Genomic DNA, 23,781 nt, shown 5'->3' with positions numbered 1-23,781 from the left:
CGTTCTACCAATTCTTTCATTAATGTTATTACAGGTCTGGTTGGAACTGCTGAAGCCCATTACAAAGCAGGTAAAAAGTAAGTATGGAAAATCACTTAAGGAATAGAATTCCTAGTTATAACTTGAAAATATTTCAACAATACCGCACTATTCCACACCTTAATATAAGCCGAGAAAAGGGCTTTGATGTATTATTTTAATCCTTCATCATCCAATAAATTTACCAATTTTGAAAAATCATTTTAACTTTGCCTGAGATGAAGAAAATCAGGCTGCTAGGTTTTTGAGTAAATTTAGAGAACTCTGTGGATTGGCCCTAGGACTACATCTCTGACTGCTGCTGCTGCTAAGTCGCTTCAGTCATGTCTGACTGTGTGCAACCCCATAGACGGCAGCTCACCAGGCTCCCCCGTCCCTGGGATTCACCAGGCTCCCCCGTCCCTGGGATTCTCCAGGCAAGAACACTGGAGTGGGTTGCCATTTCCTTCTCCAATGCATGAAAGTGAAAAGTGCAAGTGAAGTCGCTCAGTCGTATTGGACTCTTAGCGACCCCATGGACTGCAGCCTACCAGGCTCCTCCGTCCATGGGATTTTCCAGGCAAGAGTACTGGAGTGGGGTGCCATTGCCTTCTCTACATCTCTGACTCTAGCCCCGAACATCTTTGAGCATCCCTGATGTCAATCAGCCATGCCATTCGCAGTCTTCCAGAAGGTGTTTTAGTTTCATTCTATCACAGACATTGTCCATTCATTTCAGTTCACATTTCAGTGCCTATATGTATGAAATAATCCACCTACCACATATGTTACAATCTATGTGGTGGTTCTGAAATTTCAGTGTGTATTAGGATCACTGTGAGGTGGGGCAGGCAGGGTCTTATTAAAATGTAGATTCCTGGGCCTCACCCCCGCATTGGGGGCCAGCAATCTGCATTTTTAACAACCTCCATAAGTGTTTCTGCTTGCAGGTTGATTTCAGGCCACACTTTGAGGAAAGCTGTCTTTGTGTGTCTTCCCCTGCCTGCTCTCTGCATGTTGGTGCTTCCCACTGTATAATGTGGGTCTTCCCAGGCGGCGCTAGTAGTAAAGAACACGCCTGCCAATGCAGGGGATGTAAGAGACGTGGGTTCAATCCCTGAGTCAGGAAGATCCCCTGGAGAAGTGGCAACCCACTCCAGTATTTGTGCTTTGAGAATTCCATGAAGAGAGGAGCATGGTGGGCTATACAGTCCACAAAGGATCAGACATGACTGAAGTGACTTAGCACTGGATGATGATAATCTGTCACATGATTCCAGCAGCTTCCCGACTGACTCCTTCACCTCACCCCTACAATCCATCTTGTGCACTGCTCCCAAAGGAACTATTGCAAATAGAAACCTTACCACATCACTCTCCTGCTTAAAGTGTTTCCATGACTCCCTATGGCCCTTGGAAAAAAGTCCAAACCCCTTTGCATGACCCACAAAGCACTGAATTCTGACTGGCTTTTTAGCCTTTACCTCTGCCTCTGACCACTTCATACTCCTACCTCTCCTGACTTTAACAAATCTAGCCTCAGGTGTAGGCTTCTCAGATAAAATAGAAGATGCCCAACTAAATTAGAATTTCAGATCAATGAAGACTAATTTTCTTAGTGTAAGTATGTCCCATGCAATCATTGTTTATCTGAAATTCAAATTTAACTGAGAATCCTGTCTTTTTATCTGCTAAATCTGGTGGCCCTACTGAGGTGTCAGCTCCTCCAGGAAGCCTTCCTTGCCTTCCTCCAAACTCTTTTCTCCCTCTTGGGCTTATAAAGTGTTATAAAGCACCACTTTGTGGTGCTGTATTTGTCAGTCTAGAAGTCTGCCTCTTCTACCAGCCTTTGAATGCTTAATTGTATTTTTATTTCCAGGACCTGCTAGTACAATGCTTAGCATACAACAGACACTCAACAAATATTTACTGAATGAATGGTGTTAGTGCTGCATGTGTACACTGGCTTTTGATGCAAAAAGTTTCTTATTTTCAAATGTAAGTAGGAGTGAGGGCAAGTAGATACGGATTTTTAAAGTAATTAATTTTGCAGTAGGTCCTTGTTGCTTATCTGTTTTACATATAGCAGTGTGTACTTGTCAATCCCAATTCCCCAAGATGTTTTCTTAATGTAGATTTTATGATACACGGAGGTCTCAGTCCCTACTACTAGTTCCCTTTAAGAATCTTTGAGCCAGCTGAAAATCACCTGCCTCTACAGTGGGGTCCTTCTCTCAGCCAGGAATGCAGAATCCCAAGTAGCAAGTGGTATATTTTTCTAAATGCAACACTTCTTAAGAGAGGACACAGTAGGCCCCAAACGTGGCACATCTTTACAAAAAGAAACTCAGAGAGAGAGAGAGAGAGGGTAGGAAGGGGGGCACGAGGACTTTCCCAATTGCTATCCACATAGAGGCACAGTCCAGAAATAGCAGCATTTCACAAATGTGAAAAATTGAAATTTCAGTGAAAAGTCCATGGGAAGGAGTGATGAGGAGAGGAGGGGAGGGAAGAGGGGAGTGTGTGTGTGTGTGTGTTTCTGAAGACATGTAACTGTTGAAATAAAACTTATGGAGATATTGTGTTTTAAGATCCTAAGGAAGTTGTTTTCAAATTTATGGTGAAATTTTTCCCAGTGGACCCTGGACATCTGCGAGAAGAGCTTACAAGGTATAGTACTTGTATGATGCATGATGTTATTTAATCATTATCCTTTTATCAGGGAACAGGCTTCTAGCCTTCTTTGGAAGGCTTGGATCATAGTCTCTTTCTGGGAGATGGTGAGGAGTTGGTGAGCAGGAGGGCCTGGCTGGTCCCCAAAGTGTTAATCTTTCAAAGGATAGGGACTTGAGGGAGAAGGAGGGGTGGTGTTCTAAAAGTGGTAACCAGCCTGGGTGCCCACTTGGGGGATATGCCATTACCTGCTACAACAGTAAGAGTGTTTGCCTCCATTGCGTCTGTGTTCCCATCAGAGGGCAGCCTGAAGCACAAGTATGATGCCAGCTAAGTTCCCTGCATATTGAAAATGGTTGTGTGTGTGTGTGTGTGTGTGTGTATCCCATAGGTAGGAAGTGATAATGACTCATAAAACCTTTCTAAAGTAGAAAAGTAAAAAATATAAAAATAAATTGAAATAAATTATTTATTTTGCACAATTATAAATGATTGACATTTAAGTATAATATTAATAATTGCTATTATTAATATTATACAAATAAAATATTTGTATACTTGTAAAAATTTAAAAGGTATAAAGTATGAAATGTTGAAGTATTTTTATATTTGTAATAATTCCCTTTAAAATGACAATGTAAACTTACTTCTTCGAAAACACCTTGTCAACATAGAAAAAAAATGAAAGTGTCACTTGCTAGGTTGTGTCCAGCTTTTTGCGATCCCATGGAGCCCCCCAGGCTCCTCTGTCTGTGGAACTCTCCAGGAAAAAATACTGGAATGGGTTGCCATGTCCTTCTCCAAAGGACCTTCCTGACCCAGGGATCAAACCTGGGTCTCCTGCATTGCAGGCAGATTTTTTACCATCTGAGCCACCAGGGAAACACTCTCCTAAACCTTACTCTGCTTTCTAGACTTTAGACTCCAGACTTTTACACATAAAAGGAATATAAGGAAACGGGTCCTGGGAACTAGAGTGACTTGACCAAGGTCTTGGGATGTTAGAGAATATTTCACCTGACATATGTCCCAACATCATTCATGGCCAGTTTTTCTTTACCTTTCTTGTACAGGGAGCTTCTTTTCTGAGAGGTCTTTGTAGAAGTCAGTCTTTTCACATAGCAGTCTCTCTCTCTCAATCCTCTCCAAATTTGTGAGTTTTAGGCCCCTTTTCACATAACTTGGTATCTCTATCAGTTTGCCTTTGCTTACCCATTTCAGTCCAGTCTCAAATTGTAACCAATTCTGATGGAGATAAACTTTTTCTTGGAAAAAAAAAAAAGAAAGAATGAGAGAATCAATGTGATGATAAATGATTCATCAGCTGTTCAGAGGAAGGATTTGGTATTTGCAGCAGGCAGCTGCCTCCTTAACAGCAAGGAATGTGTCAAATGAGAAGTTTCTTTCTCGTTAGGAGTAAAATGAAATTCACCTCCCCTTTAGCAATTGAGGCTGATTATTCTCATTTACATTTATATTTGAAAGCAGGCAATGGCAAAGTTTAGACTTCCTTTATTTTTTCCCCATTGGTCCATTTGAGAATACTTAACTGTAGTTGACTTTACAAGGAAGCGTTGTTTGAGGCCAATACCTGAGTTTCTCAGAGTGGCATTCAAATATAACTTTTCTAATTGAATCATTTCTAATCCTTTAGGGGAGCATCACTTTTCACTTTCATAATGAACCCTTTTGTAAAGTGAATAATCATCTACTAATTTATCTGTTTTCTCCCAGTCTGATTTTTCATCTATCACCTGCAGTTAATTTTGATTCACCACATTGTCTTCAAGTCCTAACTGGTTTTAAAACATCTAGATAGAATGTTATTTAGAAAATTATCAATTACATCTTATATAGGGAAATGCACACAGTAGATACTCAATAAATGTTTTAATGTCTAAAATAAAATATTGGAAACAGTTTTGGACCAAGAAGGGACACAGTCAGCAGTAGAATCTTAATTATACACATCTTTTTGAAAGTTGATTGCCTTTGATAAGGGCTTAAAAGTATGGAACAAATGCTCTTTGCCTGTCGGAAAAGCTCTGGATGCCAACATGCACTTTATGGATCCCTGATTATCGGTGGAGGGCTTCCCAGGTGGCGCTAGTGGTAAAGAGTGCCAATGCATGAGATGCAAGGGACACAGGTTCAATCCCTGGGTCAGGAAGATCCCCTGGAGGAGGGCACAGTAACCCACTCCAGTATTCTTGCCGGGAAATCCCATGGACAGAGGAGCTTGGTGGGCTACAGTCCATGGGGTCTCAAAGAGTCAGACACAACTGAAGAGACTTAGCACGAATGATTACAGCTGGGGAAAAGGGCAGTCTGGCTTCATTCCATTCGGGACACAGTAATTCCATACCTGCTCTGTGCAAAGGGCTGGGCTGGGCCCTGGTGATACAGAGACAGGGGTCCACGTGAAGGGGCAGAAGCATGTCCTCAGGTTCTTGATTTCTGAAACACCGTCTTTTGGGTAGGAGCCAGCCTAAACTGGATGGCAGACCTGAGATCTGGCCACAGTTTCACTCTGTCGGGGTGATAGGACTTTGCCAAGATCACCTAACCTCTGTCTTTCCATAATTGGAACATGGGGTGATGGTGCCAACTTTCTAAGTTGTTACCATAGTGAGGACTTGAGAGCATTTTGTGAACAGAGCAGCCCTGGCCTCCTGCACAGTCTTATTCTTGCTGAATCTCCCTTTCTCTCTGGCGGGGTATGTGGCCTTGCTACGTGGCAGAAACCACCAGAGGATGGCTGGCCAACTCCCTTGAGCTGGCGGGAGGATTTGGCCAGGGTGATTCCTAACGGCTGTGAGGCCTGCCAAAGCGCTGGCTCAGCCGAGTCGTGGTCTAGCTGCTGGTTAGGGGCTGAAGCGAAGCCTATGCATTACTCACCACCCCCAATAGGCATCTCCCTGACTGGGGGCACCGTGTCTTTCTTGAAACATCTTGGGTCTGGGCGAAGGGAAATGCTTCTGTCTTGTTCCTGTTTCTTTCTCAAGAGATTTCCCCCCACTTCTTTGCAGGTACCTTTTTACTCTTCAAATAAAGAAGGATTTGGCTCTGGGAAGGCTGCCATGCAGTGACAACAGTACAGCGTTGATGGTTTCCCACATCTTACAATGTAAGTAGCAAATGTCGGCTTTGGGGCCCATCAATTAGCTAGAGAACCCAGCAAAGGAGCTGAGCACCCTCAACGTCCCCACCATCGTGCTGGGACCTTTCTGTGGAGGAGAGAAAGCAAGGATGAGATAGATGGGAATGACATGGTCCAGTAGAAAGGGGCTGGTCACTGTAGTCATTGAGATTTGGATACAAATCCTATCTCTGCATTCTAACTGTTGTAGCCTGGGGTGAAGTCCCCTGTCTGTCTCTGTCTGTGCCTGTTTCTCCCTAGTCTTTAAAATAGTGACAAGAATGCCTTCTCACCGAGTGCTTATGTAGATTAAAAGTAAATGCTGATTTCCTTCTATCTCCTTTTAACCTTGCCCTCCCACTGCCCCCAGCTTGCTCACCAGGAGCTGGTCTGGACTAATCCAGGCACGGACTTTGCTAGGCAGGCCCCCTACTCCTTCTGCTTCCCCCAGAAGCCATTTGTGGTACGTGCTTTCTGCAGCACATTGTCACATTTAATGTGATTTCTGTGTTGTTCTTTATCATGATTCCAGAGAACAAAGCACAGAGTCCAGCAGGTGGAGAGAGGCTAAAAGGGAAAAAGGCCCCAGGCGTCTATTAGAGTTCCCCATATTCTAGCAGCCAAGCCGGTGGACGAGGCTGAGTAAGGAAGGGAAAAGGAGACCCAGGGAACAGTGGGGCCTTGCCTGGGAGGGGGTGAAGCTGGGCAGGTCAGCCTTCTCCTCATCCCCAAGAGTAGGGTTGAGGCAGCTGGAAATAATCATTATGATTATTTTAATTCCATGTGTATAATCTATAATATTTGTTCAAAGGAGAATAGGCTGTTTCTTCCTATTCCTGCAGGATCATAACTTCATTTTTTTGGTTTTATTTTTTGACCTCTATCCATTGCCTCCCTGACAGTCCAGAAATGGTCGATTTTTTATTTCAGTGGGAACTCCAGGATGAAGGGCTTGGATAGAGACAGTATCTGAGTCATTATTTACCAAGTGATTCGTAACTGAGGCAGAGTGACAGCCCAGGATCTCAGGAAGGCAGTGAGCAGTGAGAGCGATAGTTATCAGAGAAGGCTTATGGAGGAGGTGGCTTTTGTGCTGTGCTTTAAAGGGATGCATAAGAATTGGATATGTAATGATAAGCAGAGAAAAAAGCAAAAAAAAAGGGGGGGGGCAGTGATGGTACAAGAAGGAAGTATATACAGAGGATACAGCTTAAGTACAGCTCGAGCATAGGATCTGTTTAAGGGAGGTGGCCAAAAACTAAGCATCATTTTGAAGGGCCTTGAATGCCAAGGACACTAACTACATGTCCAGTATTGTGCTTGCGGTGGGGTCGGGAAATGGGGTAAGGCAAATGGAGAAAACCGTATTGGAAGACTTATCCTTCTCCACTTTATCCGCCTGCTAAATCTGCAGTCATTCTGATTGGGGCTCCCCAGACAGTCTTTGGTGGGGGAGCCCAATTTCATTCTTAATGGTTCAGCATTATGGATTTGAGCATTCCCTAGTGGCCATTTGAGGCATAGCACAGAACACTTCAGGTTTTCTAGAGGGTATTTTGTTTGCCAATAGAAGCTCTTTCCACAGAAAAAAGCTGAAGTTTCAAGGAGTCAGCTCTTCACAATTCATGCAGGTCAGATTATTTCACTGGATGCTAAGACAGTGTGCAGAACCCAACCAGGCTGCTCATTCATTTGCTCATTTATTTATTCATTTAATATTTATGTTCCAGGCATTCAAGGGCCTCCACATTCTGACCTTGTCATCTGCTTAAATTTCTCTTACATACCCCTCTGGCTCTAGCCAGACTTCCTCACAAACACAATCTGTACATTCCAAACGTTTATGAATACCCTTAGTAACTCTTCTTTGTCATTCATTCAGCAAAAATTTATTGAATACCTACCACATGCCAGGTACTACTATAGGCACTGGGAACATAGCGGTGAAATAAACGACAAAAATCCTTGCTCTCATGTAGCTCACATTTTGCCAGTGGAAGACAATCAGACCAAAATAAGGAAATATATAATGTATTAATATGTTTGTAGGTGATAAGTGCACTGGAGGCCATGAAATATGGAAGGGAGAGAAGGAAATTCAAGGGGCAGGTACTGAATTTTTTAAAAAGGTGGTCAGGGTAGGCTTCACTGTGAAGGTAACAGCTGAACAAAGACTTGGAGGAAGTAAAAGACCAAGCCATGCAGAAATTGGGTGGAAGAGAGTTTCAGTCAGAGAGCATCCAGTGCAAAGGGCCTGAGATGGGAACATGCTGGGAATATACAAGAAATATTAAGTAGGCTTTATGGCTGGCTGGGACCGAGGAAAAAAGGGAGACAGTAATCATGGAGAGTCTTAAAAGTGTATTAAAATCGACTTCCCTGGCAGTCCAGTGGCTCCCAATGCAGGGGGCCCGGGTTTGATCCCTGGTCAGGAAACTAGATCCCACATGCTGCAACTAAAGCTCCCGCGTGCTGCAACTGAGACTCAGTGCAGGCAAATAAATATATAAAAATAAAATATTTTAAAAAGCATATTCAAGACATAGGATATTACTCTAAATGTGATGGGAAGCCATTATAGCATTTGAAGCAGAGGAGTGAAATGATCTGAATTAGGTTTGAACGACATCACGCTGGCTGCAGTGGTGAAAACAGAAACTTGTAGCAAGTCAGAAATAAGCCATAGTGATCTAATGTAAAGTATAATGAATGTAGACTGTAATATTGTATTATAATTATGTAATGTGATGAATATCGCTACAACAGCAATCATTGCCACCTATAAGTGTATCAAAGTAACCCAATGTTATAGTCAAATTTATTCAATTGAAAAAAGAGAGAAAATAGACCTTATGAGGGATGGTGGAAGTGGGGAGACCAGATAACAGGCGGTGGCAGGAGAGAGAGAGGGTGGTAGTTTGGACTAGCGGGCTCACAGTGAAGGTGCAGATGCTCTGCGCTGCCTTCTGTCATTAATGATATTTACCTATTTGTATGTCATAGGTCTCTTCCTAGATTGTCAAGAGAAAAACAAGCATGGTCTTATGTTTTCCTATGTTTTCCTTAGAGTCAGCATAGGGCTTGTGCTTAATATACAGAAAGATTGGTGTGTGATGTGTGTGTGTGTCTAATTTATTTTTTTAAAACAGCTTAGTTGTGGTATAATTTGCATACCATAAAATTCACTCATTTGTAAGCCTGTAACTCAACGGTTTTTTGTAAATTTACAGAGTTGCGCAACCTTTACCACAACCCAGTTTTCAAACATTTCCATCATGCCAAAAGAGATCTCTCATGACCATTTGCCCATGCTCAGCCCAGCAACCACTAATTTATTTTCTGTTTCTGTGGATTTGCCTTTTCTGGACATTTCGTGGAATTACAATGACAAAATATGTGGTCTTTGGCATTGGGCTTTTCTTAACAAGCATAATGTTTTTGAAATTCATGCATGTTCTAACATGAATCACAGCAGTCTGTTCCTTTCTACTGCTGAGTAGTATTCCATTTTATGGGTATACCACATTTTGTTTATTTACCTGGTGAGGGATGTCTGGACTATTTCCAGTTTAGCTATTATGAATAATATTATGAATATTCATGTACAAGTCTTTGTGTGGACACGTGTGTTCATGTCTCTTGGGCAGACTCCTAAGAATGTAATTGTCTCGTCTTAAGGTAAACTTGTTTGGGCTTCCCTGGTGGCTCAGAGGTTAAAGCGTCTGCCTGCAATGCAGGAGACCTGGATTCGATCCCTGGGTTGGGAAGATCCCCTGGAGCAGGAAATGGCAACCCACTCCAGTATTCTTGCCTGGAGAATCCCATGGATGGAGGAGCCTGGTGGGCTACAGTCCACGGGGTCGCAAAGAGTCGGACACGACTGAGCGACTTCACTCACTCAAGGTAAATTTAGGGCTTCCCAGGTGGCGCTGCTGCTGCTGCTGCTGCTAAGTCGCTTCAGTCGTGTCTGACTCTGTGCGACCCCATAGACGGCAGCCCACCAGGCTCCCCTGTCCCTGGGATTCTCCAGGCAAGAACACTGGAGTGGGTTGCCATTTCCTTCTCCAATGCATGAAAGTGAAAAGTGAAAGTGAAGTCGCTCAGTCGTGTCCGACTCTTAGCGACCCCATGGACTGCAGCCTACCAGGCTCCTCTGTCCATGGGATTTGCCAGGCAAGAGTACTGGAGTGAGGTGCCACTGCCTTCTCCGCCAGGTGGCGCTAGTGGTACAGAATCCACCTGCCAATTCAGGAGACACTAAGAGACGTGGGTTTGATCCCTGGATAGGGAATATCCTCTGGAGGAGGCATGGCAACCCACTCCAGTACTCTTCCCTGAGAATCCCATGCATGGTCAGAGGAGCCTGGTGTGCTACAGTCCATGGAGTCGCAAAGACGCAGACAGGACTTAGTACCTGAGCATGCGTGCACAATGACTGTTAATATTGAGTACCTTCTCATCTGTTTTGTTAGCCATGCCTATGTTTTCCCTGGGCTTCCCTGGTGGCTCAGATGGTAAAGCGTCTGCCTGCAATGCGGGAGACCTGGGTTCGATTCCTGGATCAGGAAGATCCTCTGGAGAAGGAAATGGCAATCCACTCCAGCACTCTTGCCTGGAAAATCCTATGGACGGAGGAGCCTGATAGGCTACAGTCCATGGTAAAATACCTATTCAAATCTTTTGCCAATTTAAAAATATGTTGTCTTATTGGACTTTAAGAGATTTTTATATATTCTTATAAAATCCTTTATGAGATATGTAATTTGTGAAATTTTCTTCCAATCTGTGGCTTGACTTTTCATTTTCTTTGTGTATGCGAGTACGTGTTCTCTCTCTCTTTTTTAAAATGATGTATGTGTTTTTATTTCTTTTACAATTTAAAAAATGTGAACATTTTGTGATTCAGCCACAGCCTTTACTTCCAGGTGACTTCTTCATTGGGTTTCAATGTCTTTTATATAACAGACTCCTGTTCTGGAAGGCAAGTTAGATTTTCACCATTATTTTTATCTAGATAACATCCAAAGACAAATTCCATAGGGACAAGTATATGTACCCAATGGTCATGCACAACCTTAAGTAAATTCATTATCAATGCTGCAGCCTTGGAGCCAACAAAAACCCCATGACCAATGTGGGCTAAACAGAAATAGGTAAAAGAGCCATTGATTTGGCATTTTTTAAAAAGCTTGTTATATATAGATTTTCATTCTAATGTAGTTTTTTAAATATACAAGCATGCATCATCTGTCTAAAAATGAGCATGCCATCTGTCTAAAACACAATAGAAAACCAAGACAAAAGAAAAATAACTTTGTAGTACTCAAAATTGATGCCCCATGTCCATGAATTTTACTCAATAGGAGAGCACCACATTATTCCATGGAGAGTCTATTTACTCTTATAGTTCATAAAATCCTAATAGGTTTGTATATCTGGATTAGGTTTTTTTTTTTTTTTCATTTAAAATGTGAATTTTAATTGTAAAAACGGTTTTGGGTTCCCATTTTATGGTAGATTAGAAGTCATTATTTGGAACCAAGTAGAGACTTCTTCAGAGGAAGTCAATGACAAGGAAGTGATTCTTATGACTCTGACAGAGAGTGAAAAGGCCTAAAAATTATAAATAACGTGTAAGAATTCAAAAACCAAAATAGGAGACTTCTCTGGAGGTCCTGTGGTTAAGACTCTGGGCTTCCAATGCAGGGGGCATGGGTTCAATCCCTGATCAGGGAACTAAGATCCCACATGCTGCATGGTGCAGCCAGTAAATAAATAAATAACAATGTCAAGCCATTTACTGTAGGGGCAGTAAATATCTACCTCAATTGCATTTGTAGGCACAGTGTTATAATAGACATTTATAGCAATAAATTGGATACATTTAGAACAGAATGTTATGACCAGGAATAAACTTCCAGTGATTTGGAAAAGCAAGAATGATTTCCAGAATGATTCACCTACTGGGGATTCCATATAGCGGAGTTTTACTAGATTTCCAATGTACAGAGTGATGAACGGCTGTGGCTGGCTTACATTGTAGTTGGCATTTATAGTCTCCTTTCTGAATAATGTCTGATCAGTACAGAGTGAGGTTAGGGGGCTGTCTTAGTTTGCTAGGGTTACCATAACAAACAACAACAGACTAGGCGACTTAAATGACAGACATTTATTTTCTCACAGCTCTGGAGGCTAGACATCAAAGATTGAAGAGTCAGCAGTTTTAGTTTCTTCGGAGGCCTCCCACCTTGGCTTGCATATGGCTGCCTTCCTGACGCATCTTCACACAGTCTTTCCTCTTGTACCTGCATTCTTGGTGTCTGGCTGTGTGTCCAAATTTCCTCTTCTCAGAAGGACACCAGTCAAATTGGATTAGGGCCCACTCTACTGCCCCATTTTAACATAATAATTCCTTTATATGCCCTGTCTTTAAACACAGGCATATTCTGAGGTACTGGGGGTTTAGGACTTCAACATACAACTTTGAGAGGGAGGACACAATTCAACTCCCAACAGGGACTGATCAGGAATAGAAGAGATCATAAACAGAATGTGGGAGAAGAAAAATAACATTCATCTATGATCCTGGAGCCTCTAAGACCTACACCGTGTCTGTGACTTCCTCTGTTGAGACTTCATAAAAGCCCACTGCTTCTGATTTGAAGAAGAACCAGTTAGTTCTTCCCCTACTACTCATAACCTAAAACAAAACAAATACACATCAAGTGTGTGGTGGGAGGTTTAGGGCTGCACTGGCCGCCAAGAAAGGGCTGTTTTGGGGCACTCAGGGGTCTGTTGGGTGCTCTGTTGCTTAACTCATCAATGGTAATGTGAAAAATGTCACTTTTCTGTCATGCAGCAGAACTGGGAGACTTTCATGAAGAAACAGATAGGAAACACTTGGCACAAACCCGGTACTTACCGAACCAAGATGATTTAGAGAGCAAGATCGTGCACTTCCATCAGAAGCACATGTAAGTTCTTTCACTGGCACCTGTTTCCACCTATTCCACTGGCAGGAAAGACTGAAGCCAGGGACAGACACTTAAAAGCAAGCTTTTAAGTCAGAGAAACTTCAGTTTAGTTCAGTTCAGCCGCTCAGTCGTGCCCAACTCTGCCACCACAAGGACTGCAGCATGCCAGGCCTCCCTGTCCATCACCAACTTCCAGAGCTTGCTCAAACTCATGTCCATTGAGTCGGTAATGCCATCCATCCAACCATCTCATCCTCTGTTGTCCCCTTCTCCTCCCGCCTTCAATCTTTCCCAGCATCAGGGTCTTTTCCAATGAGTCAGTTCTTTGCATCAGGTGGCCAGCGTATTGGAGCTTCAGCTTCAGCATCAGCCCTTCCAATGAATATTCAGGACTGATTTCCTTTAGGATGGATTGGTTGAATCTCCTTGCAGTCCAAGGGACTCTCAAGAGTCTTCTGTAACACCACAGGCTCAAGAAAACATTGAGTTCCTCTTGGAACTCTCGGGGTGGAGGTGTCATTCTTGCTGCATTTATTAGGCTCATAAATTCTTTCTTCTTGCAGTGGCAGGAGCCCAGCTGAATCTGACATTCTGCTACTGGACATAGCGAGGAAGCTGGACATGTATGGCATCAGGCCACACCCCGCCAGTGATGGTGAAGGGATGCAGATCCACCTGGCTGTTGCTCACATGGGTGTACTGGTGTTACGGGTAACAGCTCCTTTCCTTTAAAGTCCTCAGCTTTGGGGGTTATCTTGGCTCAAACTTGAGTGTCCATTCTCAAGGTGACCCCTCCCCTCAATTTTACTACCAGCCAGAAAGGGAGGCAGTGCTTGGAAGAGTTTGAGGTAAGTTCCCTCCCCTTGATGTGCTGTTTCCTTTTGCAACCTAGAACTGACTGTTTTCTCAGAAGTTCACGTTAGATCAAGCCAGCATGGTGGAGAGATGAAGTCAAGACTCTTCAGAACTTTTAGACCCTAAAGAATACAGATTTTGGCATCCTAAAAGCCCAGGCTGTGACATAAAGTGCATTCAGCCTGTCTAAATCTGCCAGAAAAAACCCAAAGAGTTTCTCATTCAGTTACTAGTTAAGTTGGAGGTGCCCAGTGCCCACAAATAGGGCATTAGTGCCCAACCCTGCAAGAAATCTTTACTGTTAACAGACTCATCCTTTCCCCAAGATTCTGTTTTCCAGGTTAGAAACCAACTCAGGGCTCTCTGGTCCTCCATCATCATTAATCCTCACGCCTAGGAATGTGGCCAGAGGCTATATTCAACAGTTATTCAGTCTGTTTAGACTTCTATATCTGTGAATATTCAGTGAATTCAGATCCAAGTTAAAGTTTAAGAACCTTCAGAATGATAGGCAGATACCTGGACACGTTTGGGAGTGAACCCCTTGTGAGAAAGCAAGGGATGGCTTTTGACTCACTGACCTCCAGGACCGAATTATAGCACTGAAATAAGTCACAAAGCAGGTCAGGTACAGACTTGGCTACAAAAATCTTCACTTTTTAATTTATTTGGTTGTAAACTTTACAGCATGAGACTCACATTGTTGGCCAGAAGACCCAATGGATAACAGGCATACCTGTTCACCCAGGAGGGAATTTTTACCCAGGCCACTCTAACTCTGATTAATTTTTTTTTTTAAAGATAAGCAACAAGGATATATTATACAGCTCTGAGAAATATAACCACTATCCTGTAAAAACTATTTAAGCTTTTTATTTAATATTGAAGTATAGTTGATCAACAATGTTGTGTTAGTTTCAGGTATACAGCAAAGGGATTCAGTTTTACATATACATGGATCATTCTCGCTGGTCCTGATTCTTGCTATTTCCTGTTGCATGAGAGAAGTTGGTGAGGGTAGGGGGGCAAGATCATCATGTTAGCTGTAATCTCTTTCAGTGTGACTACTTCTGCGGACAGTTGGGAACAATACAGATGGCCTATTTTGTCCTACATGAAATCTAGTCAAAGAATATTCATGTATTGAGTGCCTTCTATATGTTCTTCATTGTATTATTTTCTTTAAAAAGTTTTATTGAGCTGTAATTTGCATACCATGAAATTCATCTGTTTTAATGGTACAATTCAATGACTTTGAGTATATTTATAGTTGGGAAGCAATCCATTCATCTTTCTATCAGTATATTTATCGTACATCCACTCTGCGCCAGGCACTAGAGGTACAGAGATAAACAGGAATGATCCTGACTTCATGGAACTTAAATGCTAATAGGAGGAAGACAGTTAAGCAAGTAATTATAAAAAATGTGATATGCTTTGTGCTAGAAGAAACAGGATGATATGGTAACACATGTGATAGGGACTTAACATTTAAGCAACACCAAAGGGATAAGGTTGGCAGATGAAGGAGGGTGTTCCAGGGAAAGGGCACATGGGCGAAAGCCCTGAAAAGGATAAAGGATGACATAATTAAGAAGCTAACATTAGGCATGACACATGGCTCCTGTCTTTAAGATAGTCACAATTTATTTTGAAAGACCAGAGAAAGAATGGTCAATATCAGACAATAAATAATCAAAAGCTAATCTATCATATTTACTTTAGTTGCACAAGGAGTATACACAACAGAAAAATGTGGTTACCTGTAGAGAATGGTTAGATGGGGACAGAGATAGGAGTGGCAGTGGTGGGAGTGAGACTTCTCAATATATTTATTTTTGTACCTCCTTTGATTTTGGACCATGTGAATAAAAACCAAAAGAGTTAATCTGTTCGGGTAGTCCAGGAGAGCTAAAGGAGTTCAGAGGAGTTGGAAATGTGTGTGGGCTGTGACAGTGATATAGAATATCCTAGACGAGGTGCCACCAGAGCTGGCAAGAAGGCTTGACCGTGGGGAAGTCATTCTGGTAGGAGAATGAGGAGACCTGTGGGGGCAGTGGGAAAGGTACAGAGTTGGATGGAAAGGTGTTTTCTGGGAGTAATGGGATCAAAGTTATAGTCAATATAAGGGCAAGAAAATCCAGCCAAAAGAGTTTCGAGTTGATTCAGGCAGTGAGTGAGGAGCTATTGAAGGTCTTAGAGTAAATGAGGTGGCAGGATAAATGGGATTTTTTTAAGCAGTTCAATCTGGAAATATAGGAAGGGGTGAGATTAGAGAAGCTATTCAGTTCAGTTCAGTTCAGTCCAGTCACTCAGTCGTGTCCGACTCTTTGTGACCACATGGACTGCAGCACGCCAGGCTTCCCTGTCTATCACCAACTCCTGGAACTTGCTCAAACTCATGTCCATCGAGTCAGTGATGCCATCCAGCCATTTCATCCTCTGTTGTCCCCTTCCCAACATTAGGGTCTTTTCCAATGAGAAGCTATTGAAGTGCAGGTTTCCCCTGCTTCAAAAGTAGAGCATTCCTATGAAACCTTTCCTAGCTGACATGGTGTAAAGTGAAGAAGCATTAACCCGAGGACACATCTTCCTAATGGATGCACAAGATAAATCGAGATAAAGTACTGGCTGGATGCTGAGCTGCTGAGTGGAGTGTAGTTCCTGGGGAAGGAGCATAGAGATGCCACTCTTACTGCTTGGCATGTGCACTACTTTATAACACCTTGATGCAAAACAAATGCTGATTTTTATTTTTGCCCTTTTTTTTTTTTTTTGTAAGAGCAAAATTCCTCTTTGGATTTCTTTGAGTTAGTGAAAACAGGTAATAATGTGGGTTTTTCATGTAATAAAAGCAAAGTGGCATAAAGCAAACTTTTGAAAAGCAGAGGACCCCTCAGTTCAGTTCAGTCCCTCCATCGTGTCTGACTCTTTGTGACCCCGTGGACTGCAGCACACTGGGCTCCCCTGTCCATCACCATCTCCCGGAGCTTACTCAAACTCATGTCCATCGAGTTGGTGATGCCATTCAGCCATCTCATCCTCTGTCGTCCCCTCCTCCTCCTGCCCTCAATCTTTCCCAGCATTGGGGTCTTTTCCAATGAGTCAGTTCTTCGCATCAGGTGGCCAAAGTATTGGAGCTTCAGCTTCAGCATCAGTTGTTCCAATGAATATTCAGGACTGATTTCCTTTAGGATGGACTGGTTGGATCTCGTTGCAGTCCAAGGGACTCTCAAGAGTCTTCTCCAACACCACAGTTCAAAAGCATCAATTCTTCAGCACTCAGTTTCTTTATAGTCCAACTCTTACATCCATACATGACCACTGGAAAAACCATAGCTTTGACTAGATGGACCTTAGTTGCCAAAGTAGTTTTTTCTGTGACCTCCCTATCCTGGTTAGAAACTTTTCCCTTCTTACTTGCATTTCAGAGCAGGTTTGTGTCCCACCTAGAATGCCTTCTCTGGCCATAGTAAAGTGAAGTCGCTCAGTCGTGTCCGACTCTTTGTGACCTCATGGATTGTAGTCCACCAGGCTCCTCCATCCATGTAATTTTCTAGGCAAGAGTACTGGAGTGGGTTGCCATTTCCTTCTCCAGGGGATCTTCCTGACCCATGGATCGAACCAGGGTCTCCCGCATTGTGGGCAGACGCTTTACCTAATACAACTGGATCAGTCTATACAAGAGATAGATCAAGGACAGCCCCGTTCATGTGATGCATTTTCCAACAGGTTCACATTGGCTTACAAACCAGCCTGTGCTGATATTCATCCTGAAATCTGCCATGTGTTTTGTTATAGGGAAATACAAAGATCAATACTTTCAACTGGGCTAAAATCCGAAAATTAAGTTTTAAGAGAAAGCATTTTCTCATCAAACTTCATGCCAACATCTTGGTAAGTAGCTTTTGAATAAATTCTTTTACTTTCTACTCACTTGAGATTTCTTGTTTGTTTCTGCAAATGATTGGATTGTGAGTGGTGAAAGCTGGCTGACCCCAGCCAGTGATGTGCTTCCTCTTTTGCCTCTATATAAATAAACCAGGGCTTTGGTCAGATTTTCACTAAAGGCAAAACACTAAGAAATCCTATTGGCAGTTCAGAATGAGTAAAGTGATAGGAAAATGGGGTGGCTGGGATGAAAGACAAGTCTCCTTAGACATCATTTTTCAGGGATTTGATAAGTCAAATGAGGGAGCCCAGATCTAAGACTGTGTCCATATTAATTCAAAGTTATTTGCTTGATTTTATAAAGTATTTTCATCTTTCCTGAAGCAAAAAAAAAAAAAATTGAACACCTACTATGTGCCAAATAACTGAACACCTACTCTTTCCCAAAGCAGGATGTGGGGATTGGGTACATATTAAGCCAAAGAAGCAATTATTGGGCAAGGCTGCATTGTACAGGGTGAGACAAAGGGGCTAGAAAGAATTTTTATGACTATAAAGGAAATGGAAGATATGTATCAGCTACTTTTTTGACCTAAAGATAATTCATTCTACAGATCTTAGCCTTAGATAAAAATATTCATGTGAGCAGTTCAGAAGACTGAATCTAGTGTGAAGCTTGTGGAGAATCCCAGGGCTGTATCCAGAGACCTGGAGAGGAATGGGAGAAGGGGAGGAGCAAAGTGTATTGGGGGTATATAGTGAGTCAGGGGATGGGGCAAACTTGTACTTTAGGTCTGTAAGACCAAGCTCCTCTGCCGCAGATTAGGAGAAGCTAAATGAGCATCACACAGCATCATAGAACAAGGCAGCATAAAGAGGGAGAAATGTTCTAGCTGGTATGTTACAAAGACTCGTGTATATGCAGTCATCCTATAAAGCCTACCATTTGTAAGAAAAATCTCCTCCCTCCCCCTTTCCTGTTGGTCATTTATAACTTCTTGTCACCTTGAAAGGGTGCCCTTTGATGTTCATTTTAACCTAATTTACAACTTCATAAAATGTTCCTGGCAGAGAAGAGGGGGTAAAAGGGGGTGTGAGGTGAGGAGGGTGTGCAGAGTAAGACTTGCTTCATAGAGAAGGCTCTGTTTTTCAGCAGTAGCCCTGTCTGTTCCTCGGAAGGTTGCCAATCATTTGATTTCAGTAGGTGTGAAGCCTAAAGGGAGCCAAGTGGAAAATCAGAAGCTGGATGTGGACCCTGGACCAATAGTTTGGCAGGCGTTGGGCTTTGAAGGTCTTTGATATTCTTGAAGGATGTTTTGCTTGATGGAAATTGGTTTATACAGGTGTTGTGCAAAGATACTTTGGAGTTCACCATGGCCAGCCGAGATGCCTGCAAAGCTTTCTGGAAAACCTGTGTGGAGTACCACGCTTTCTTCAGACTTTCTGAAGAGCCCAAATCAAAGCCCAAAACCCTGCTCTGCAGCAAGGGTTCCAGTTTCCGCTACAGGTAATTACATATTGCACATAAGCAAACTAAACACACAACTTCTTTTCAATAACAGGGAAGGCAGTAGGAACAGTTTGAATTCTAGAAGCAATAAAGAATCCATTTCAATCACATAAAGGATGATATCCTTAACTGGTCATTCTCTGTGTAACTCATTAAGTCAGTATTTTCTAACAGAGGCCGGGGAAGGAGTACACCCCACTTAAGGGGTTAGATCAGAATTTCTACAAGGATAGAGGGGCATATACTGTGAGAAAATGTAGTCAATGAACCTATTGTTTTCCTTATGTGCAACTTACATGCTAGCCATGGGAGGGCTAGTTCAACAACATCGTTTTGGTTATGGTTAGGCAACAGATAGGGTGAGAAAGCCCTGTAGGGGCTAAGGGATTAAAGAGGTTGAACAATATGGTAGTAGAGGCTCCATAGTACACGTTAACACCGTGGAGAAAAGGAAGCGAGGTCGAAATAAGAACTTGTGTTTACTTGAACCCACCAGCCTAGGAATTCTTTGAAAGACACTTTCAAACTCTTAGCTAAGATAAAATTTCTAATTCAATGCTTCCTGTAAAGGATTTTTCAAGTAGTAGAAGCCTGCCTCAGTAAAAAGTGGGATTTTTACAGTGTACATATTTTTATGGAATCGTTCCAAAATGTATTCTACAAATCTGTCTTCTTAAACAGATGATACTAAGAATGTTTTGCCCTTTTCTTAATGACCTGAGATTATAAACAGTGCTTATTATCCTCTGCCAGCCGCTATGGTACAGCGGCGACCTCAGGGCGGGGGTAGCATGTCAGAGCCTGCACCATGGTGATAAATGGCCCTGACTTTTGGGGTTTTATTATGCTCATGATTTCTTTTTTGGTTCTTGTGCTTCTCCCAGCAGTCAGCTGGTTTTCTTTGCTAGTGTATGTCTGACTGGAGCAACTTTCTTCTACTGTTTAGTTAGGTGTTTTTCTCCTGTCATGGGTTGGGAAACCAGACACATAGCCTCAATAGAAACTATGTGTAAATTTGGAGGAAGGGGAAAGGCCTTTAAAGGAAAGTATATTAGTTTTCATGGCCAGAGTTTGTACCTGTTAAATAGCCCTGTTCAGATGCTTTAAAAAGTTTTCTGGGTTCTGAGTAGTTGAGGTTGCTCTGCCCGATTCTTGGATAAATGAGTATTATTAACATGCTGGTTTGGCGCACTACAGTCCATAGGGTCGCAGAGAGTCGTACATGACTGAGCCACTAAGCACAACACAGCGACGTGGTCAGAGATTCATGACATATGTCGCTCATCCAGACTCTTTTGATTTCAACAATAAATGATGCTTTTGAGTTTTAGTAGCCTACTGGCTTATGAAGAGCATTCATAAAATAGTTTATCTCATTTTTCTCACAGTGGAAGAACCCAAAGGCAACTTTTGGAATATGGGAAAAAAGGGAGGTTGAAGAGCTTGCCATTTGAAAGGTAACCTGGTTTTGTTTCTCTCTGTGATGGTAATTTTTTAAGTTAAATTTAGAGTGTTAGAGGGATCCTGTATTCACATGAAGACTATTTCAATTCCTTCTCTGTTTGGGGATTTCAGGAAACATTACCCATCTCAGTACCATGAACGACAGTGCAGGTCCTCCCCAGACCTCCTCTCTGATGTGTCAAAACAAGTAAGGTTTTTGAAAATTTCTTCTTGTTTACGTAAGTGTAATGCATCCACATTTCAAATGCTTCCAAGAATTGATTGTGCCAGAATCTCCCAGTATGTAAAAAGGTGTAAAAAGGTTACTGTGATCAAATAGGCTAACTTCCTGGGGTCTGTCAACTAACTATCTCCAGCCAATAGAAGACTGTTGGGTACACTGCTGTGTGTACTGTATGGACTGACAAGATCTGGTATAACTTCAAATTGCAACCTGTATTGCTAACATCTTGCAAAATGTAGATCCAAATGAATTTCTATGGCTTTGTATTTTTGAAACTAAAAGCTTTGCCTTTTTACCCATGAAAATCTTAAGTCTTATTGGAAGCTATGAGATCTTGGGTTAATATTTTAAAGTACTTTTGCTATGTAATTTTGTTAATTTAAGAACAAAGTGCTATTCTCTTGGAACTGTGAGATGATAGCTTCATTTGAGTTCTATAGTATGAACCATGTTCATTTTTCTTTTGCTCTCCCTAAAAAAAATCTAATTAGAGGTCTCATAAACTCTGTCTTCATTCAAGTCAGAGGCAGTTTTTATCTGAAAGGAATCACAGAGTTATAATGCTGGAAGGTACCATCAAATGTTTAATCGTCTCCTGCCATTCACAGCCCTCCTCGTCACCATTTTACAGAAGGGAGGGAGGAGGCTGGAACAGTGAGGTTAGGAGACTTACTTGAGGTCACGCAGCAAGTAAAGACAGAGCCAAGCCAAGACCAAAAGGCAGAACTCCTGGCTCGTGAATATAGCTACTCAGCCATACTGCTTGAAGTCCAGTGCTGGGGCTCAAGCAGATAGAGAATGTGGAGGCTGGGAGTGTGATGGTGTTGAGAAAGAGTAGTGTTATGTCTATTTTTCAGCACATATATTGGGATGTGGTCCAAGTTAGAACCTTTTATGTATGTATTTATCAACCCTGGCAGAGAACATGGGTAGAAATGACTTTGTGAAAAACTACCTTTGCGAAATCAAAGGCTGATTTAGATGCCTGTCCCCACCCCAACCGGATGGCTTTTTCCTTCTTTCACTCACCTGTCCTTTCTCTCAAGGTGGAAGATCTGAGACTAGGCTATGGCAGTGGGTACTACAGAACTGTGAATGGAGTGCACGCCTCTGAGCCTGTGCTGGATAGCAGGAGGAGAAATTCCGCAGTGGAGGTGACGTTTGCAGCTGAGTTGGAGCATTCCAAACCAGAGGCAGATCCCATATCATTACATCAGTCCCAAAGCAGTTCCTCCTTCCCTTTTATTTATACAGACCCAGTCTTTACCACTGACCCTGATCCTGACACTGATCCCAGAGACTACTTTGAGGAAAGGAGTCCTCTAAGCTCCTTCCAAACAAGCTCTAAGTTTGCTGACAATCCCATGAGCACATCTTCTGGCCTTACAAGCAAAGTGAGTCCAGCAAGGCAGCTTACTTACACAGATGTGCCCTATATTCCTTGCACTGGTCAGCAGGTTGATATTATGCCTCCCCAAGTCTTCTTTTATGTGGACAGACCACCCCAGGTGCCCAGACGGTCTCCAATCATGGCAGAGGAAAGGGAAAGACCCGACAGCTGTCTACAGTCTACTGCAGTGAAGTCAGCCAAAAGAAGCCCAAGGAACATCAGAATGAAGAGCTTTCAGCAAGACTTTCAAGAACTCCAAGAAGCTATGGCCAGGACTACTGGTAGGAGCAATGTGAATGTAGATCTAGAAGAGCAAGATCCAACTATAGAAGATGCGTTTGCATATAACATTCAAGAGCCAACCCCTAAACGTTCCCAGAGCCAATCAGACATGAAAACAATCCGATTTCCTTTTGGGTCAGAATTTAGACCTTTAGGGCCTTGTCCTGCTCTCAGTCGTAAAGCTGACCTGTTAACATATATGTTTGCAGAGCAGGAGTTTCCAACAGTTTTAATGGATCAGGGAGCTACAGAAAGGTATGTGCCTAGTGAATCCAGTGATTCTGAGTCAGAGATTCTTAAACCAGACTACTACTCTTTGTATGACAAAGGAATAAGGTCACCCATGGCCAGAATCCGCTTGTCTTCTGGTAGTCTACAGCTAGATGAAGAAGATGAAGATGTTTCTCTCGATACATCAACTGCTGAAGATAGGACTTTGCAAAAACCATGTAATTACTTTTTAGCCTAAAATGTGAACACTATGAACATGTCCAGACCAATTCCATGTTACTCACTTAGGTGAAACATAAGGCACTTTCTGCAAAAACCATTTTCTCTATTACTATTCACTAGTATTAAGGGACTCTTCTAAGCTTGGGCACCTAGCTTATGAAAGATCCAGCTACTGCCTCATTCCTCAAGCCTCTCTTCTATTCCCTCTGAATCATTCTGGAACATGCCCTTTCCTCACCAGCCCTGAGGCAGAGTGAGGTGGGTATTTGTCATCTCTATTATACATTTCCCCATAGAGACATTATAAATGAAGGTCAGGCTCCTCAACACTGAAGAGCAGTAAGAACAGTGACAGTACGGACTGGCATACAAAACTGGCTTCTGATATCATTTAGTGATAACAGACTGTGACTGTGTTGGTCACGGTAACAACACTGCAACTCAAGGTTTCAGTCCTCATTATTTGTGTGGGGCCCAGTAAAAATGGTCCTGTTTTATGTTAAAAGACTTCAATTTTTATAACATATATTAGGGGGAGCATGGCCCTCTTGTACTTCAGGAACAGAAGGAACATAGATCCTTTCAACAGAATACAAGTTTATAATTAATCTAGGACGTGGCAGAATTCTAAACCTTGGAAATTCATGAACTGATCCGTTTCTAAAATCAGACATCTGCTGATGAGGACAATATGATGTTTGACTTATTCTCTATTCTTAACTAGCTATAATATGTAGTGAAAGATAAAAGTTAACATGTTGGTCTGTTTATCTAATTTCTTCTGCAAGAATTAATTTTTTTGCCATATCTTGTTGCATGCATGTAGGCAAGGAAATGAGATGAAAAGCATTTTAATAAAGAGTGATGGAAACCCATTTACTTAAAGAACAAGTTGTAAGTATGAACTTC

General features: G+C 42.3%; 1 protein-coding gene across 4 annotated transcripts; it reads left to right on the top strand.

Moving 5' to 3' along the window:
• Positions 1-4,991: 4,991 nt before the first annotated feature.
• Positions 4,992-23,038, top strand: FRMD7 (FERM domain containing 7). 4 transcript variants are annotated; one of them, XM_055563025.1, is made up of 10 exons: positions 4,992-5,167; positions 5,721-5,818; positions 12,690-12,804; positions 13,368-13,515; positions 17,461-17,556; positions 18,894-19,057; positions 20,449-20,517; positions 20,636-20,711; positions 21,794-21,901; positions 22,002-22,200. In XM_055563025.1, the coding sequence occupies exons 2-10, from the start codon at positions 5,797-5,799 to the stop codon at positions 22,071-22,073; spliced, it is 870 nt and encodes a 289-aa protein (XP_055419000.1). In that variant the 5' UTR covers positions 4,992-5,167; positions 5,721-5,796; the 3' UTR covers positions 22,074-22,200. The 4 variants fall into 4 exon arrangements, with proteins under 4 accessions (XP_055419000.1, XP_055418999.1, XP_055418997.1 ...); XM_055563024.1 differs by having other exon boundaries at positions 12,693-12,804; positions 21,794-23,038; XM_055563022.1 differs by having other exon boundaries at positions 21,794-23,038.
• Positions 23,039-23,781: the final 743 nt, after the last annotated feature.

The sequence above is a fragment of the Bubalus kerabau genome, chromosome X (genome assembly GCF_029407905.1).
Source record: "Bubalus kerabau isolate K-KA32 ecotype Philippines breed swamp buffalo chromosome X, PCC_UOA_SB_1v2, whole genome shotgun sequence".
Lineage (NCBI taxonomy): Eukaryota > Metazoa > Chordata > Mammalia > Artiodactyla > Bovidae > Bubalus > Bubalus kerabau.
This window is presented reverse-complemented; position numbering and strand designations above follow the sequence as displayed.

Excerpts from the sequence above, each read along its gene's own strand:
- FRMD7 (XM_055563022.1), top strand. The coding sequence starts at position 5,797 with ATGGTTTCCCACATCTTACAAT. Across the intron at positions 12,805-13,367 it reads CACTTCCATCAGAAGCACAT|TGGCAGGAGCCCAGCTGAAT; the intron begins GTAAGTTCTTTC and ends TTCTTCTTGCAG. Across the intron at positions 13,516-17,460 it reads TGGGTGTACTGGTGTTACGG|GGAAATACAAAGATCAATAC; the intron begins GTAACAGCTCCT and ends GTTTTGTTATAG.